Source organism: Bacillus rossius, chromosome 3 (assembly GCF_032445375.1).
Source record: "Bacillus rossius redtenbacheri isolate Brsri chromosome 3, Brsri_v3, whole genome shotgun sequence".
Classification (NCBI taxonomy): domain Eukaryota; kingdom Metazoa; phylum Arthropoda; class Insecta; order Phasmatodea; family Bacillidae; genus Bacillus; species Bacillus rossius.
In genome coordinates this window covers 74,055,838-74,076,807 of record NC_086332.1, presented here as the reverse complement: position 1 = coordinate 74,076,807, position 20,970 = coordinate 74,055,838, and the positions used below count along the sequence as shown (strand labels likewise).

Sequence of the window (20,970 nt, the reverse complement as noted above, 5' to 3'; positions counted from 1 at the left end):
CATTCAAAAACTGAATCTCGTAATTTCGGTTCCAAATATAGTCATATTGATTCGAATATATTTGACTTTGGCGATTAGTGTTGCAAGTTGTGAGAGAAAATTTTCGAAGTTGAAGCTAATAAAAAATTACCTCAGATCTACTATGAGCTCCGCTAGACTATCAAACTTGGCTATATTGTCGATTGAACAAGAATTGGCTGCTAATATTGATTTTGACAAAGTTATTTCTGACTTCGCTGCTCATAAGGCCCGTAGAATCCGCTTGTAAAACCACTCATCCTATTTTAACTTCAATAAAAGGTACCTCATTGCATGTGAAATTTAATTTTAATTAAGCACCTATAGAATGGGGGCGGCAAAATGGGTCTCCCGCCCCAGGCGCCGAGATGGCACGCTACGCCACTGCCTTCAGGGTCTCGTAGACCTCGTTCGCTCAAGAATTCCCTGGTGGTAGAAGACCACCAAGGGAAAACTATGGCCACGTGATACAACTGGATCCAACTAAGTTAGATAATATACACTGGAAAAAGGTTTCTGATGTTCCTAAACAAATAATGAAAGCTTTTAACCCAATGTATTGTATGAAAATTTTTAATGTTTCCATATCATATCTCCTAACCTTGTTTAGGAATAAGTTAAATGCATGGGAAATGTACCATGTTTGTATTTTAAATTTCCTATACAAATTCATCGGTTTTAACTTGCATTATATGTTTATAAATATTAAAAAAAAAATTACAAAACTTCGCTACAGTGTTGGAACGACAATAGGCTAAGTTTGAGGAGCCACAGAACAGTTTAAGCAACACAGTAAACTTTATTACATTAAACTGTTGTTCGGAATGATATGTACACGTGTCGGGTTACTGCTACCCCATAAAAATATTACAAAACTCTTATATTGTAACGAGGGTGCTTTGGTGAGGATAAAACAGGGGATGGTTATTAAATAAATATAAGTTGAAATAGATAAGAAAATAACTTAAAGTATTTCAGTTAAATGCAACTACGGGGTTCAGGTTTACTTCTGCACAATTAACATTAACTTATCAAAGAATGGGGAAAAGGAAACACATAATTTAACACTCACTCGGTAGAGCCAAACATTGAGAAATTAAATCAGTACCGACATCCTATACAAGCCGGTTTATGGAGGAAGTTTAAATGCATTAAACCAATGAACTGAATTTTAATAAAAATATTTTAACACATTAAAAACTGATACACATATATTATTACAATTCCAAATTATATAATCATTCTTTACAAATTCAGTGACTTTAAAAATTTCATTTAACTGTCAGAACCAATTATAGTTATACTCTATCGAACTTTAAACAATATAGAAGTAAATATTTTTTATTAAATATTGTCTGATTAAGTTTTACGCAAACAACATATTAAATGGTGATATACATAACTTCAATAAAACACGTAATGATAACTACCGTTTATTTTAGAAACAATATTAATAATGTTGTTTAAGCTAGAACTTTTCATCTTATTATACGTATAGCACTGAGTTACATAATAGAACGATTTCGGTAAATTATCGATAATGAGTGACAATGTGGTACGTATTAATTTGGTATTGGTACGTTAATCTTATTCAAATGAATTATTTTGTTCTTAGGACAAAGGTAAGGACGATACACATTTTGAAGGCATTTGGCAAAAGTTCTGTTGGCCACTACCAGGACAAATCTTCCGTGCAGGTGGTTGTCGTGGAACATGGTCAGCGAGATGCGAGGACGAGCAGTGTTTTGAAGCTTGTGTTTCTGTTGTGTTGGCAGCATGCTTGTCGTACAGCAACGAGGTGCCCCTGAGGGTGAACCCCCTCATCCTGGGAGGGACCGCTGCGGACATCGGGGAGTTCCCGCACATGGTGAGTCGGCCTGGGCTGGAAACGCAGCATAACCAAATATTTGACTTTGAGGGGGTTGAATCATGCAGTACTTTGGTCCTAATATTTCGTGATTTGGACATCGCTTTTAATAAATTAATAATGCAACCTAGTTTAAAATTTTATAAAAGGTGTTTTATACTAAGGAAGTCCTTTATTTAATGTTGTTTTTGATGACCTTAAAGGCAAATATTTCTGTCGATCGTAGAATGTACTAAAAGTAAACCTACATATGCTATGTAGTTTTGCGTATGCCGTTCGTAAGTAGCCTTCATATTAAAATTATTTATATTATTATATCATTAATATCAATAAAAGTTAGGTTTCCCGAAAATCTTGAAAAATCTAAATGTAGGTAGATGAAGGCTACACATGAACAGTTAAACTAAAACTGTATACAATATGATTTCATGGTTTCAGTACATGCTACGATTGAAAAAAAACCTTTAATTTCATTTAAAAAAACCGTCAAATAAGAACTTGCTTAGTAGAAAACACATTTTTTTAAACAATAAAATATGGTTATATTATGAATTTATTTAGAAATGTGCAAAACACGAAATACTCAAAGCAAAATAAATTAGGAGAAAGTTTCGCGCAAAAGTGGCAAGGGTCGTGGGTTCGACCCCAACCCAGGCATGTCTCACTGTACGAGCACACGAGTTGGTGGCTGAGTGGTTCGGAGCCCACTATGATAACGGATGTCTCGTCGCCTCAAGCCTCTGCGCATGACCCTATCAAAGCAAACAATTGCAGCGAATGTGGACGTCTTAAGACGCACTGTTAGTAATTACAGTAAATGTACGGACTTTTAAAAGAAGAATTAACATTAAATAAACGAAGAGTTATTCGTAATCTCAGATAACCGTGTCCTCGTAGAAATTACGCCGTGTTCGAATTCCGATTTCCGTGTTTCGTTGTAAATAAGGTAAAATTACAAGCGAAAGAAAAAAGGAGGATTTCTATTTAAATTAAAACTTTATTGAATACTTTGTAAATGTAATGAAAATATTATTGTTGATTTATGTTCAGCGTGAGTTAACTCAAAACTCGTAAACTTACGAAGATAACCGTAGATGTAAAAAGCTCCCTGGATAATTTGTAATTAGCGTTCTTCGTTAGTTGTAGCAGAAAATTTATAACAGTGCGGTAGCATCGTAAAGTAATTAAGGAAGCGTTAGTTGCCACGGTCAGCGATGACCCTTTGTGTTCCAATATTTGAAACAAGAGACAACCAAATGTTTCCGGCAATCTGTTTTCACAAAGAAACGACTCGCATTTCAGACTTTCCTGGAGGACTGAGAAGGCTTGTGGCGTTTCGCAAGCATCGTTTCGGAACTCTCGAATGTAGCTAGAATAAAATTACAAAAGTCATCTGTAGAAAACGTATTTATTACGGAAACTGTGCAGCGCTTTGTTTTAATGCTTAAGTAAATTGAAGGAACACGATTTACGAAAGTTTGGTTACTGCCATATTGCTTAGTATTTATTAGAGGACTCTAACAGACCCGCCTACCCGTGTATACGTAAGACGTGCGGAACTTTCGAGAAAACCACGCGAACTAAAAAATTTTCTATGCAGGCGAGTGACCACGACACGCGGAACTTACCGCTCCCGTAATTCGCTACGAAGGATCTCAATGCATCATATCAGACCAGACGTTTTGTTCGCTTCATTGGACACGGCGGCCGGGCGCAAAATGTGTGGAATTGAAATTAAGGGGAGGATTAGGGCTCGCCATCTTGCAAATTAAAAATATTTTATTACCGTTTACAATAAAGCTGCCATGCTAATTCTTTTGGTTTGTGATAGCACAGGACATGTCTTTGGCTGCTTGTTGAAGTGAACACTTGTGAACCGGTGCGATTATCGGGAAAGTTGTAGTCGCCCACGAATACCTAAAATTAAGTTATATCTTAATGGCGATTACACAACAGAACACGTTAGTAAACATTTGGTTGCAACAAAGTATGGAAGGTCCGGCAGATATTATTTATGCCTAAAAATCACAACAATTGGGATAAATAGTTAAAAATAATTTATATAGCAAAAAGGTAGAAGAATCCAAGATGGTGGGGCGTGGTCTGCCTTAAAGGTGGCTCTCGGTCCAGTAAGAAGTAAAAGAGTTGTCGCATGTGTTTATGTCCGATCGCGTTATTGGGAGGGAGGGAGGGAAGGGGTTGGTGTCTCTTTAACCTCTTCAGTTAGTTGACTAACTGATGCACAAGAGTGTAGTGATTTCTGTATTTAGAGGTTTGTTTAGTTTTCTGTGTTAAGGCTGCCTAGTTTAAAACATGTTGTGAGTGTATTGCAAATCTATAAGACCGCTCGTGACAGTCAGGCTGTATGTTACATGTCTTTCCCCCTAGACAGATCAATCCTAGACCCGGCTATTACCTCCCAGAGACACATCATCGTGTGAGTGATCCGGAAAGGGAGAGAGCGCATACATTAGCAGACACTGTGGCTGTAGTAACTGTGTAGTTATGTTTAATTTTTCCTATCGCTTTTCAACGAAGAATTCACCTCAAATAAACGAAGAGGTCTCCTTAATTTAAGTGTATTTCGACTTCAGAGTTGTGTTTGTCGGTACGAACGGGACAAACACACAAGGTAGCCAGTTTCTGAATGTTCTGCTTATGCACCATGCTTGCAGGGCCGGTGCAAGGTAAATTGGCGCCCTAGGCGAAAAACCTTAATGTCCCCACCCCCCAGCCGGACACCCCAAAAAATTTTTTCCTTGACTCAAAATACATCACGTAAGCCTAAGATTTTGTCAACAATCAAATGTAAGCAGGCTTTGTTTTTTTTTTTTTACTTTTTTTACTTATTACAAATCATAAACAGGCCACCGTGGACTTTAAATAATTACTTATATCAATATAAACATTCCAAACTGTTACAAAAATCCATTTTTATCTAGTTTCAATAATAGTTAAACATATTATATGAGCTGTAATGTGTCGTGCTGCGCCGCTCCCAGCTACTTGGCGCCCTAGGCGGTTGCCTAGTTCGCCTGTATGGACGCGCCGGCCCTGCATGCTTGAATAAAGGGAACCAAGTACTGGGTGCTTGGCAAGCAGCATTGCTCGCAACTGCACGGCGTGTCGCGTGCCCGCAGGCGGCGCTGGGGTACGTGCGCTCCGGCTCCAGGGAGGTCAGCTGGGACTGCGGCGGCAGCCTCATCAGTGACCGCTATGTGCTCACGGCGGCGCACTGCGCCTCCAACTCGCGCAGGTACCGCCCTTCAATGCTTCTGCCTATTAGTCAGCTGGAGTGGAACATTTACAGCTTAACTAGCTGAAGTACCCGGCGTTGCCCGGGCTAAACCACCACCCTTGGGGGGCTGATTTTCGGAAAACCCCCGTGTTAACTAATCGACGAATCCAAGCAACCGATGCAGTGGCCGTTCCCAATGGAGACGCAGAAGGTATCATCTTTGCAAAAGCCCGATACCATTAATACGACGTTCCAGATATATCCCTACAGGAACCGTACATTTTTTTTCCGGGATATTACAAAGTAGCCTACCGCGATGAAAAAAAATCATTTAGATCCTTTGCTTTGCTGCTGCGTGAAAAGAAGTACAAACCTACAACAAAATAAACACACTTTCGCATTTATAATACTAGTTTAATAGTATAATGACACATGGATTAATTACACTTTGAATGTGAGGGTAATGGTGTAGTCTGCATCCTAGTCGACCACATTCTTTAGGGCTATCAAAAAAAGTTATATTATGTTGTATATCATAAAATAAAAAAAATATTATTATTATGTATTAAAATAAGAGATTAAAAATTGCACTACAAAAGTATCAAAAAATAAATTAGTTAAAATAAAAAATTAAAGAAATCAACGTGTGACTAAATGAGTTGAGATATTAATCAACAAAAATTAAAAATGGTACCACACAAACAGAATTGCATGTCAAGGCTTCGGCCTGTAGGCGCACACTGATCGGTCCGTATTTTCGGGGGATGTGTGACTTGACACATTATAGTTCCACAAGGTCCTTACTCGCGCTGGAAATAGGATTATATCGGCAATATGTTGGCTTCTTCAAAGTTATCAGGTAACGTGTCCAGTTCATTCATTCCCCAGAAGCAACTACCCTCTACAAACCGGCCAACAACTTTAAACTAATTATTTAATAAACTTTCTTAATCAATGAGTACATTTGAGTTTTTGGTTTTGATTTGCGTTCGGTGAAAAAACCTAAGAAATTATTTAGATAATAGCCTGATTTTTAAGATAATTTTTATGGCTTTAGAATTAAAAACGCAGCGAAAAACACAACAAATTCATTTACAGTTTGTGACAAAGCTACAATATTAGTTAAATATATTCATTACGATAATTTGCTTGATTTTGTTTAACAGACAGCAGATATATAACGCGTGGAATATATGTGGTGGTGCAAAAATGAATTCTAAAAAGAAAATTTCAATACCGTTACAAGACAAGACAGAATACCATTTACAAACTTGAATTAAATTTTCATCTCGGGATTATAAGTTAAAAACATACAAATATGGCTTAAAGTGCTTTCTAAGGCTGGTTCACCACTTTGAAATAGAAGTTAAAAATTTTATTTATCGCAATAATCGAGATTATTTAATATGGAACACTAAGCGTCAGGATAATGGTTAACTTTAACAAATTTCTACAAACACAGAAAATTTAACGATAGCCTGAAATCGTCTTTTTTCAAAATAATCGTAATTAAGAAAGCGACAAAAAAAGTATGGAGAATTATGATGTCACCCTCGTTTATTTCACTCAAATAATTTTACGTCATCGACAATTTTTTTGGTGGTTGTAAACTGGCCAGTGAAGCACAATCGCCATAAAGAAAACCTAACAGTTTTAAAATTGTACTTTTACAATGCTATGTCTTACAGTTTTACAATTGTTATCGCGGACAACTGAGTTTCCAAGGACCTCCCTTGTATAGGTACAACATATTCAAACAGTGAATGGCGTGGCGATGCGGTTACCCCGCGCGGTGGAAGCCGAGCCTACCCGGAGACGCGCGCGCCACGGAATAAGCAATCTCGCACAAGCGAAATTAAGTGGCTGATCCTTTAATGTATTTCTACTCGCATGTACATCAAGAAAAATCGAAGGGAAGGGTTAAATAACTTTTTCAGGCCCTTCCTTTTTGTTTTGTTTACAAAACCATATTTTCCTAATTATATACATATGTATAATATACATGTTTGTTTATTTTTTCTGAATGCGTTACTAAACCATTCAGCCGATGGTTGCACACTTGACCCTTCATTTTGCACTTTGACACTAGGCAGGCCACTGTCTAGGTGAGATTTCGACAAAATCATACCTCGAAACAGAATTTCATAATTCATGATGAAATTTTACCACGGTATTTTTGAAGTTTTCTTCGTTTCCATAGCAACGGGTTTTTGAATTGTTGATGCCTTCTGCCTTCCATGGCAACGGCCTAAGCAACGACAATGGCGCACCCACGAGGAGTGACATGTATAATGAGTAGTCCGAGAGTGTTCTGCCGGCAGACTGCCGTATCGAAGCACGGGTACTCCAACTAGTATAAATATATACCTGTATATATACAGTTTATAATGTTCCTCCCTATTTTTTAATGTACAAAGTCAAATATGAATAACATACGTAATATTTTGTACAAAATGTTGAATTAATAGTGTCAAATATTTGTAGATATGTTTGTCTGTGATAAATATATTGTCAATGATTTACATCATTGCAATAAAACTAACTTTCAAGGATCGTTCTTTTGTTGTATTTTAATGTTTTTATGTTGTGCCTTTCAGAATAATATTAACACGAATTTGACTTGTAGGATTAATACCATATATGTATTCGTAATATGGTAAGCTTCAGAACTCATTGTGGCTTGATAATGTGTTCTAACATCTTGTACGAATAACCATACATTGTTGCGGCTGAACTACAGGAATTAATATTGTATTTAAAACCCCACACTTAAAAATAATTAAATCTAAATAACGCAATTGTTACTATGGCAATGACCGTAAACACGATCTCACCATATAGCATCGTGGTAAAACGAACCGTTAAAATTCATCCCGAAACTCAACTAGCCGCCATCTCCCACCCTGGTGGCAGGACAGCGCCAACTAGACTCCCGGACTGCTTTAAGTGCGTGAAGTCATCTAGAGCGATTCTTCGCTCCTCTCGGCAGCGCGCCTATTCCACAGCTGTGCAGTCTCACGTTTTGCTTTGTTTTGCAGTTAGCTTCTTATCGTCTTGTCTCACTATACGGGCAGAACATATCACATTACAGCAGTTTGCCAGTTAAAACGTAGCGAGGTTAGTGAAGTGAGATAACCACTGGATGGCAAATGTAGTAATTTATCCAAGAGGAAATAATCTTACATTGCCTACAATAGTTTCAGATCCATATAGTATGAGTGGATGCATCTGTTTACAAGTATGACTGCACAATAGATTTGGAATACATATTTTTGATAAATAAAAGCCCGATGTCTAAACGTAATTGAAAGCCGGCTGACACTGGTGTCGCCAACCAGCAAACAGTTGACGTGTGCTCGTCGGGCGGCATGTCACGACAGACTGTCGCCTAGAGGTGGGTTGTTACAGCAATTTTCGGTATTTGTTCCAACCAGTTACTGATACAGTAATATACTAGTTACAAGTAGCTGATACTTCTGTATCAGCTACAGCAGTACATAGCGGTCCCAGGAAGCAACAAGGTATCAGCATTCTCGTTACAGGTTACACATCCTCCGTGCCGTCATCACCAGCGTAAAAAAGGTATCAGTTTTCTCTTTCCACGTTCTTCGTAAAAATGTATCAGTTTTCTCATTACACATTCTTCGTAGTTGTAAAAAGGTATCAGTTTTCTCATTCTACATTCTTCGTAGTCGAAAAAAGGTATCGGTGTTCTCTTTCCACGCCTTTCGTAATCGGAGTCTTCAATCTTCGCAAGGAGCACGTACTGCGCACTAAGCGTACTTTGATGAGAAACCTAAGATATACATCAAACTCTGTCCCTGCCCGAACACGCCCGAATATTCACCTTCGGGATTTGTTTTATTTTTGCGCAGGAAAAATGAATTCAAATATTAAAAGTGGTCGGTTAGGTTAGCTACATTAAAACACTTTAGAACACCATGGACGGTTAGTTAGGTTAGTACATCTACATTAAAATAAACAGAGAATTATATATATATATATATATATATATATAAACCCGAGGTTGGCCGAAGGTGAATATTCGGGCGTGTTCGGGCAGGGACGGAACTTGACGTACACTTTAGGCTTACACCCTCCCCTACATTCTTTCCCTTCTTAATCCCTTATTCGTCGTGTCGCTCCCACCCCTTTCACAAGCTCCGCCCAAGTGACCGTCATCTGCGATCGGGTTCTGCGCACATTGGCCGTGGTGTTGTTCCAGGCGAATTCTAAACTGATACTAAAGTACTTGATACTTGAACAGTGTGCTCGTTTGCAGTACCTGATACAGGTGCGTATCAGTGACAAAGTAGCGGGTTGATACTCTCCACTGTGGCCTGCCCGCAGGCGGCTGGCCGTGGTGCGGCTGGGCGGCACGGACCTGGAGGCGCGCGACGACAACTCGCAGCAGCTCGCCGTGGACAAGGTGGTGCCGCACCCCAGCTACGGCAAGGGCTACCACGACATCGCGCTGGTGCGGCTGGCCGCGGCCGTCAGGTTCGCCACCAACGTGCTGCCCGCCTGCCTGTACCGGGAGCCCGAGGAGCCGCGGCGAGGTCTCACCGTGGCCGGCTGGGGCGCCACCGACGCGCTGGGTGAGTGCCCCACTCGCTCCGTGTTCCACGTCCCTCCGCGATCCAGCAACGAGTCAAGTATTGCCAGTGAACATGTTCTCGCTACAAAACCAACCAAAGGGAAAGTAATCATGGGTTGAGCACACCTGTGACTACGAATTCCACCCTGAGGCCGGAAAATACCGGCGTAATTTCCCGGTAATCTACCCATTACCCTAGCGGTGAATCTGCTTTTTGTAACTCTCTCGTTGGTGGCAGGACTTTTATTCAAACGTTTTCACCATTGTTTTTTTGCGAAGGATTTAAACAGACGAAAATAAGCATCTAACCAAATGCATAACCATTTAATCGTAAGCAACTCTGTTAAGATATAGGGCATTTATCTCTCATGGGGAGGAGGGTCCATGGTGTCATACAATAAGAAACCATTACAAAAGGCAGAACATCATTTATGAAAATATTAATTAAAAAAATTGGTTGTCCGTAAAGTCGGTTTACAGACGATAGTTTAACGTGACAACGTCATAACAAAACATTGATGAAATGATTGATCCAGAAAAAAATGAAATATCATATTCGGCCTGAGACTGAGCCGTAATAGGTTTTTGCAACCAAACCATTTAGGCATTAAAAATATTTTATTCTTTGAGGAATAAATTTTTTTAAAATTTTCTATCTTTTGTATGATAAATCTACCTCTACATACTTTTATGAATAAAATTGAATCATTTGTATTGAATTATCACTATTTTGTATCGATACAAAGGAGTGAAATGAAATCTACAATTTAATTGATAAATTTACTTTTATTTGCATTCATTAATTGAAATATGTTTATTACTTTTGTAGTGTCACGCGCGCCGTATTTATTTTTTACGAATACCTAAATGAAAGAATTGTAGCGGCCGGGATTCGATCCGTCAACCTTTGGATTTGTAGTTAGCGATGCTAACAGCACGGCCACGAAGCCATATTGGAAACAACTGTTTCAGATGTTATAAATTAATAATATTCCACGCACGATATTTGTTTGAATTTCTTTTAACTACCATATTCTCTGTTGGACTCGAAATATTTACACGCTCGTGGGCTCAGAACTATAATACGGTGTGTGATTTAGTTTATCAAATAATAACTCATGACAAATAATTACCAATGTCAAACTAAAGCGTGAAAAGTATCATACCAGCAATAAATATTTAGTTACACAGCTAAAACAATACTCATACAACACTGTTAAAAATATACTGATTTACACTAGTAATTAAAATAATACGTACTTGTAAGAACGCCATTTCCCTGCGAATATACTCCCGTGGCGCGGTGCACAACAATAACCTCGAACCCCGCTATGTTGTCGTCTGCCCCAAGCCGTGTGTGGCGACATGCGCAGGCGTGATCCAACCGGCGTGACACGCCTATCCCTGCAGCATGGCGGGGTGAAACCTTAGCAGTACGCCGCCACGTGCCGGCCGAGTTCTGTGTACCGTCCGCAAACATACCAGAGAGATGCCACGCATGCGTAAACAGGACACATCCGTAGTGGGACAATTTTTCGTGCGTGCAGCCAGCGTTCATCGATTTATTAGACGTTGTCACGTCAAAATTTTCCAACAAAGATTTGAAATGACAACGAACAACATGCTAATTATATTTCCCCTGAAATGTGTGTATATGAGTGTTCGCTGTTCGGAAGGGGGGGGGGGGGGGGGTTCAACTGGCTGCATGGAGCCAACGAGCGAGGGAACTGTTCTGGCGCGGCGCAGGCGAGACCAAGAGCCGCTACCTGATGAAGGCGACGGTGGAGTCGGTGCCGCTGGGCCGCTGCAACCAGACGTACGCCAGGGCGGGCCGCGCGCTGCGCTACGGCGTCACGGCGGACATGGTGTGCGCCTACGACCCCGACGGCGTCCAGGACACCTGCAGGGTGAGTCCGCGCGCACTGCAGAGGGGCTAGGGGGCGTAACCAGGATTTGTGGAAGAGTAAAGCTGGAGTGAGCTATAAGAATAGACAGTATGTCCCAGCTATTAATTTTAACAGTATCAATATTGGAAGCATTGTTGAATTTTATTTTAAGGTCACAAAGAGTAACTCAAAAATGTGTTAGATAAGGGCATGCGCGAATACTGCTTTGTTGTTTTCTCGCTTGCAGCGCCACCCGGTGCAGAAACTAGTACGCAACAAGTGACTTGCACCGCACCTTTATCTTTATTTGCCTGCCACATAATGACATTGCTACCACGCAAATCTCATAGTTGTCCTATGCACTACAAGAAGATTGTGTCCCAATCTGAGCCTCGGGCTTAGAGGTGTATTTGAGAAATGTATTATAATATTATGATTATACTGTCACTTTGAGTTACATGCGTTGTTTCATCCCCATTGGTTTAGTAAATCTTTAATAAAAAAAATTTAATTTTAATTTTCGTTGTAGATTACTGTTATTACTTTAAGATAAACAGATAATTGAATTTTTACAAGAGCTACCGAATAATGCAATCGGTGGTCATGTTGTTATAAGCCTTCAAATTATCTCTTTATTCAAACAAACATTTGCTATAATATACAACGTAGTACACTTTTGAACTGAGTTAAACACTATCAAACAAATTATACTTACTTGTGGAGTTATATTTATTTAAATAAAATATAGCTTAAATATTTGCACACATATTCAACCACACAGTTTAATATCATTCACAGTGCAATATTATTAATTTTTAAACCCAAGCGGAAAACTCGCTTCAGGGTAGCTCAAGGCAGGTGCTTGTGACCCACTGGCATGTTGCAGGTTTTGAGGATCTCTCCTCCATTTTTGATAACCCAGCCTTCATATCCTATAAGGTTGTCCAGGCTGGGGCCCCCATGGGCATGGATGCGGTTACGCCGCATACGCAACCAGGAGGGGCGTTAGAGCCGTTAGCTATACACAGAGGCTGAGGCTACCCATCACAGCTTATGCACCACCTCCAGCCCCCTACCCCACTCAGCTCACCAGTTGCATGTTGCAGGGCGACTCAGGCGGGCCGCTGCAGACGGTGACCGGCGAGTGGAGCAACATGATGTCGGTGGTGGGCGTGACCAGCATGGGCCCCGCCTTGTGCGGCAGCTCCGAGCCCGCCGTGTACACGCGCGTGTCCAGCTACGTGGCGTGGATCGAGGGCGTCGTGTGGCCGCAGTAGTCTCCGTCGCCGCCAGGGAGCAGCACGCTCTCCCCGGGCGTCCAAGCTGCGCTGCGCTCCTTCGCCAATATCTCGTTCCCTGTTGAGGTCATAAGTGCTCCGCCTACCAGGGCACACACACGGTGGCTAGAGCTTCAGAAATAAACACGATATTGGTAACCTGCTCAACATGTACGAGTGGGGAATGTTAATAAAAAACGTTTGAGAATGCGCTAAAGGCGGATGAATAATTCTGTTATTGATTTCGTTTTTTTAACTGTATTTTAGGACAGTAAAAAAAGGGTAAACACGTATTTTAATAGCACATTTTTGGCATGAAACACCATTATAGAATTTTGAAAGCACCTAAGGGTCAGGCACTACACCTTTATCTTCATTCCCCCGTTGGATAATGTTATGGTTGCCACTAAAATCTCATTGTTACCCTGTGCCCGATTAAAAGACTGCGCGACAGACCACAGCCTTGCGCTTAGAGGCGTAACCGCGCTATAAGAACCAGCCCACATATCATCCCATCTCAAAACACAAATACACACCTTCCTAGGCGGGCTGCTTAATCCCCGGGATTTTAAATGAGCTTAAGGCTGGTATCACATTATGCGTTTCTGCCATTGCAGCTCAACCATTCGCAATGTTTTATTTTGGAGGGATGCTATTTTTAGCAGACCACTTTTCTTAAAGTACATAATGCAGATGTCTTAAGAATGCACGCATAAATTTATGAATTCGAACATGCCAACAATTCATCTGGAATAAATCTCCGTGTTGAACATGGCATCCGCTAGTTGTTTACATCAAATTAACCTTTTTTATACTAAATATTTTTTTGTAAACTGTTCAAAAGCCACTAGCAAACAAACAACATTTAAATGTTTAAATATCTGATTTTGAAAATTCTGATGGATAATCGTAAGCCAATGACAGTCTAATGTGCAGAAGACAAGACAGTGTCTTTGAAGTCGACGCAGCCAACCTGCGGCACTGCTGCATGGGGAGCCACATTACCTCGCGTGCCACACACACGGAGTGTTGTGTATCGCACCCAGCCTCCCCACTGGTGTCGAGCCGCTCAGCACTGTACCTGGGGCACTGCGCCGGCGCCTGCCCGTGGTAGGCCTCCGCGAGTCAAGTGTCCCCTCGCCTCTGCGGTGCTTCCAACTGCATCCTGGCGCGCGGCGGCGAGAGCGTACAGTCGCGGGCAAGACCGGCACGCGTCCGCAGCACTTCTGCGCCAGTCGCTGCCACTGGCCAGCCGGCTCCGCGCCGCTTACTGCTGCCGACGACGGAACACGGAACTAATTGAAGAGATACATAGATCGTTATACAGCTAGGAAGGCCAAACAACACCATGGGATGTTATTTTAATAAAACAAGTGCTAGTAGTTTTCCAGTTTATTTCATGACGAATATAACGCACCAGGTAATGGTGCGTAAAACTGTTAAAAACCAGATTCATACCATGGTATTTTCATAAAAACATATGGTTTTGAAACAGCTGTGCAGTTTTTCATCTAAATTATGTGACTTCAGGTCATGGCCACGGAATCTGTTTAAAATGGAATCAAACATGACCTCCCATAAGCTATGTATAATTATGTATCTAGCACAATCATCACAAGGAGGTGTATATGTGTCTTTACGCCGTTTGCGATTAATCCACCGTGATTAAATACGCGATAGAGGACCTCAAACTAATGGCAACCATTCAGTCATCAGTAGTAAGATCCCAGCCTGGATCATTGAAGCACGGAGTTGACTATCAAATTCTTCCACCATTTTACATGATTAGGTAAGCGGAGTGAAGTCAGCTAGTAAGACGCACCACGCTTTCTAGAGTTATCCTGCCTAATGTGGAGACCGTTGAATTTTGAGAAATATTTCGACTGATTGGTTGGCTTTGTAATACTGTGTGTACACTTGCAATGTTCTGAATTCGTCCCGATAAGTAAGAACTAATTTAGTACTCAAGCAGGTGATACAAATATTTATGTATTACTGAACGTATATGATTTGATTGAAAAAAAATTCACGCTTTGTGAAATTTAACTCTAGCACTATACCAGCATTAAGAATCAGCTTCTTATTTTGAATAATATCTTGGCACAAGATATTTTCGTGAAATACAATTGTCTCCAGCCTTATAACTGTTATTTGGCTTTCGGATTTTAATGCACTTCTTTGTAATTTAATGGATTACGGTTTTAACAAAAGTGAAATATCTCCAAGTTGAAGAGTGTCGCTCTACCTTAAGGATTATCGTCTAATCAAATATAGCATACTGAATAAATATTAGGCGTTCTTCCTTATACAGAATAATCTTGAAATTACATGTCTGCGTGAGGTTACACTATGTCATGTGCAAATTATCTCTTGATATTTGTAACAGATGTGAATTGAAGGTAATTTTAGGCAATTATCCTTAAATCAACTGCTAATGGACTAATGTTAACATAAGTGTCAATGAAGTTTCTCATCTAACAAAATGAAGTCATGACCAATGCGATCTTGAATACAATGTGCCATGTTGCTGTAATTAAAATGTGATTTGTGGTTATTGGAGAACAATATTTGTCTGTTTATGATAGTTATTTAGTTCCAGGTAAATGAAATCTCTGATTAGATTACCGACAAAGGTCATTATTAGCCCCAACATTAATTTTTTTATTGTTCTACTTAGTTTGCAGGGGATTAGAAAAAATATGTATTTGTACAATGGCAGTTTTCAGAATAAAAGTAATTTTGTTGTATTGCTCTGAAATGTTTTTAAGCTAAGGTATTAACCTTTTTCTAAAGAGTTGTCAATTATGAAATTTTATTTGTGTAATAATGTTTAAAGGCAAAAATTCATTCAAATCTTTTACATTGTTTAAACATTGTGGAAAAAAATACTGAAAAATACGGAAAACTTGTGATCATACTTGAATGAAATTTGTGTTCATAGCACCCTTTAGTAATACTAAGTATGTCTATGAAAATTAGAGTATTAAGTACCACTAAAATGTAAATGTGTATGAGATAAGGATAACGTTTTTGCCTTGGAAAGCTGTACTGGAGAAGAGTCAAACTTAATCAGCAAATGGGACACTAGAAAAGTGCTCTTCTTATCTGCAATTGTTTTTTTATGAAATGCAAAGCCAGTGAACTAGAGTGTAGCTATTAATAGTATTGCTCTAATATAATATTAAAAATATATCACAGTTTGTTTTCTGCTTAAATAAGTTATCATCAATAAAAAGTAATTCTGAGAATCAGTGCCGTATTATGTAAGAAGGAAGCTCTAATTTCATTCAGAATATTTACATATATGTCCATAAAAATTTCATGTATATTAGTATATTTATTTGTTGGAAATATTTGTGTTTATTTATTTCTATTTATTATAATAAAACTAAAAAAAAATCTACTGCCGCACTTGTTCTTGTTTGTGAACCTTGTTTTCTAATTACAAAATGAAATATAATCCTAAAAGATTTAATAATTGAAATCAATATATTACCAGTTTCCAATAATTTTGGTCTAAATTAACATCATTTTTCTAATTTAATAATGAATAAAACAATGTTACACAAGAAAAAATGTGTAAATATTTTATTGAGACTAAAAATTTAATTTGAAGTATTTATTCCGTTATTTGCTCAATAAAATTTTAACACTTCATTTTTTGCTACCTTAACTTAAATGTGTATCAGAGAGACAGAGGTCTACTCTTTTGCATTGCATTGTTATTCAACAAATTATCATTATTTTCAACAACACTCCTCGATTAACATAATCTCGTATCTGAATTTACATTTATTGCCTTAGACATTTTCGAGTAGATACAATAACAGAATGTTTTTATTCCAATTACAGTAACTCGACACTGCCAAAATGTAGTTTACATTCTTTTAAATATGTAAACAGCTTTTATGAAATTGAAAACAAACTGGTATATTAAAATGTATTTTTGGCAGATTTCGAAGAAGACTACATATTGTAGGCGTTACCATGGTGTGACTTTCGGAACATTTTATGTCGTATTTTTTTCAAGATATATAGACACCAAAACAATCGTAAACTCAAACGTTTATATATATGTAATATTTTTATGGCAGCTATAACTGTCGTTATTTTGCAAAAATCACATCCAAACTGATATCTAAAATATAGTAATGGAACATCTTCGTCAAGTCGTTAATGGGCAAAATCCAACCCACGGGGTAGGAATTTTTTACAAAAAAAAACAACATAAAAACGATTTATTCTCATAATATGACAAATAATTGCTTCTATTTGAACATATTATAAGTCGTAGAAGTAGGTAATGACAAAAACTTTTGTCTAAATACATTTTTGATACGACCAGCCATAACTGCAAGGGGTGGAAGTAGTATAGAATAGGGCATACTGGGACAGGGTCCAGGGTGAGGTGCCGAGGTGCCGACCGCCATATTGGATTGTGACGTCACGGCGGCCATCTTGGATGGTTGTGACCTTGACCTTTGACCTTGACCCCGGCGGCCATTTTGGATACGCCATCTTGGATCCGCCATCTTGGATGACGTCATTGTGTTCTCGAAAATTCCGGCTATGTGTTTTCCGCCATTTTGTATGATGACGTCACCGTTGCAATTTTGGTTACGGCCGCCATCTTTAATTTTTTTATTTATTATCCGATTTTAATAAAAAAAATTTTAAAAATTATAAAAAAAATTAAATAATAAAATTTTAATAATATATTAATAAAAAATATACTTTTACGACACGGAGCTCGGAGTCCTCGGTTCGAACCCGACGAGTGCAAAAAATTAAAAATGGCTACCGATCCTTCCCTCACAGTGGACGCAGGCAGACTGACCCCCACCACTTATGTCAAAGTATACATATCTTCACCTAGTATGATGTCATGTCCGCCATCTTGAAACTTGGACGCCATCTTGAAAATCTTTATTTATTATCCGATTTTAATGAAAAAAATTCCAAAATTCATCAAAAAATTAATGTATTTGAATTCTGTTTGATTATATCGATGTACGTCCTTGGTTCGATTCCCGACGAGAGTAAACTGTCGATCCTTCCTCCATGAAAGCTACCTAGACTGATCTACCACCACCAGTACCAAGGTATATATCATCAACTGGTATGACATCATGTCCGCCATCTTGTCTTCATCTGCTGGAGACCACCATCTTGTTTTCGTCTGCTAGAGTGTGCCGATACCATGTAGTATAATTATCTGGTCACCATACTTTTGTCCTCAACTGTTGACATTGATCATTGACCTTGACCTTGAAATTTGACCTTAACCTTGAAATTTGACCTTGACCTTGAAATTTGACATTGACCTTGAAATTTGACCTTGACCTTGAACTTAGACCTTGACCTTGAAATTTGACCTTGACCTTGAAATTTGACCTTGACCTTGAAATTTGACCTTGACATTGAAATTTGACCTTGACCTTGAAATTTGACATTGACCTTGAAATTTGACCTTGACCTTGAAATTTGACCTTGACCTTGAAATTTGACCTTGACCTTGAACTTTGACCTTGACCTTGAAATTTGACCTTGACCTTGAAATTTGACCTTGACCTTGAACTTTGACCTTGACCTTGAAATTTGACTTTGACCTTGAAATTTTACTTTGTCCTTGAAATTTGACTTTGTCCTAGTCGACCATCATGGATCCGACATTTTATGTTCTGTACATGCTACCAGGAGCGACCACCTGCTGGAGTACACCATCTTGTGCGTGTACTCGTATTATAGAGTACATTTCCATCTGGTTAATTTTATTCTAACCCGCTACATTGCAGTAATCATTTATTACCGAGGTGCCCCCCGCCATCTTGAAATTCGGACGCCATCTTGAAATCATGTAATAATGTAGCTAGAAAAGCGGAAAAAAAATCCAAAATTCATCAAAAAAATCACTCATTAACTTACATATCGATTTGATCCGCTCCAGTCCTTGGTTCGACCCTCGATCGTTACAATAATGTTTAATTTTATGAAAAAAATAATAACTTCAATAAACCATGTTCAACATTCTTAAAGAGACTTTAAATGTTCAACATTCTTAAAGAGACTTTAAATCCTCTACTACCATCATCCTATAAGCCATCAAGACCACCATATTGGAAATTCGTAATTGTAATGCTAGAGAATCGGGAAAAAGTTCAATATTCATTAAATAAATTTGTAATCTATATACTGATTGATTAGATCGACTAAGGTCCTTGGTTCGATCCCTGGACGATACAAAACAACTTTAATTTTAAAAAAAGTACCAGAAAAGTGTAAGGTTCGAGAAATAAAACACCACAAAGTCTTTTACAATCATAATATTTACTACACAATTTCTATCCTACTACAGGATCACTTGCGAAAGACAGCAATCTTATAAACATTTAGCTTTGCATAGACGTGCAACGACTACTTCTTAGCTCCAACAGCTCCAAATGCTCCAACAGCTCCAAATGCTCCAACAGCCTCCAAATGCTCCAACAGCCTCCAAATGGCTCCAACAGCTCCAAATGCTCCAACTACCTTTTCTTTCAACAGCTCCAATGATATTGGGCTACAATGCTACGAGTCTAAGAGACAACGAGGCTACAAGGCTACGAGTCTAAAAGGATCTAGCTGGTTCCGAGTTATACATGGCTGAGAGACTGCATGACTAACCGACTGGCTACGAAACTACATGTCTATGAAGCTACATGGATACAAGTCTACTCGGCTCCAACACGCAATGAACACACAGTACACACAGGAAAACGAAAAGTACACACAGGAAAAACGAAATGTACAGACGGGAAATCGGAACGTACACACAGTACACACAGGAAACGAAACGTACACACAGGAAAACGAAACGTACACACAGGAAACGGGACGTACACACAGGAAAACGAAATGTACACACAGGAAAACGAAATGTACAAACAGGAAAACGAAATGTACAAACAGGAAAACGAAATGTACACACAGGAAAACGGAATGTACAAACAGGAAAACGAAACGTACAAACAGGAAAACGAAATGTACAAACAGGAAAACGAAATGTACAAACAGGAAAACGAAATGTACAAACAGGAAAACGAAATGTACAAACAGGAAAACGAAATGTACACACAGGAAAACGAAATGTACACACAGGAAAACGAAATGTACAAACAGGAAAACGAAAGTACACACAGGAAATCGGAACGTACACACAGTACACACAGGAAACGGAATGATCACACATACAGTAGCGGAAACACAGACTTATTTGGAAATCAGGATACAAGAAATAAAACATACTTTTTTAAAATATAAATAATTCATTTTATTTTTCATTAGTACACACATGACAGTTAATCAAATGATTAATGTATGGAGCCAGCGTTCCGAAGTTCTTTAAGTATGGTCGATACTTCCACGATATACGAGTAGTTTCCTCTACGAACAGATGCCACCATCAGTCTTAGCCGGTCAACCAATATGTTTGGATCTTTCCATGATGTGGAATCAATCTCTTCTGCCACCATCATCCTTGCACGTTTATTATAAATATTCTGATCTCTGCTGTCCTCCGTTTTAACACCAACCTCAGGGTTACTTTCATCATCGAGCCAGTGATCATCACAAGCTTGATCAGATTTATTTATTATATCACGACGTTTCCATCGCTTCGGTCTCAGGACACCACCACATTTTTCGGTCTTGTCAGCTTTAGGTTCTGCATCACAGTCTTCGATCACGTCGCCAGCTTCAGAGTCACTGTAGCAATCACCGTAGAAGGCATCGTCTTCACCCAGATTACCGTATAAGAACTCGTTATCGTCGATGTCGAAATGTCTGCATCGCCTTCATGCTTCCTTTTTAGGAGTCCATTATTTTTACAAAGTATGGAGTATCTGCTAAATATAGGCTTGAGTGTATTTTCACTTTTCAAAGTGTTGATACTTCCAATAGTTTCAGTCTTCCCGAAACCATCAGCATCCTTCAATATTTGTTTCTCGTCACGATCGGCGTGCTACGGCTTCCATCATTTCTATATTAATAATATTATTTGTCTTAAAATCTCCGCGTCAGTGTCACTATCACAGACGTAAAGATATCAT

General features: G+C 39.0%; 1 protein-coding gene across 1 annotated transcript in view; it reads left to right on the top strand.

Moving 5' to 3' along the window:
- The window catches only part of LOC134530896 (serine protease snake-like), a 55,849-nt gene extending 39,565 nt beyond the window's left edge, over positions 1 to 16,284 (top strand). The window contains exons 3-7 of the mRNA XM_063366185.1: positions 1,794 to 1,885; positions 5,026 to 5,141; positions 9,474 to 9,721; positions 11,467 to 11,627; positions 12,713 to 16,284. Of these exons, the coding sequence (XP_063222255.1) occupies positions 1,794 to 1,885; positions 5,026 to 5,141; positions 9,474 to 9,721; positions 11,467 to 11,627; positions 12,713 to 12,883 (788 nt within the window). The 3' untranslated portion in view covers positions 12,884 to 16,284. The remainder of the gene's footprint in view (positions 1 to 1,793; positions 1,886 to 5,025; positions 5,142 to 9,473; positions 9,722 to 11,466; positions 11,628 to 12,712) is intronic.
- The last annotated feature ends 4,686 nt before the right edge of the window (positions 16,285 to 20,970 follow it).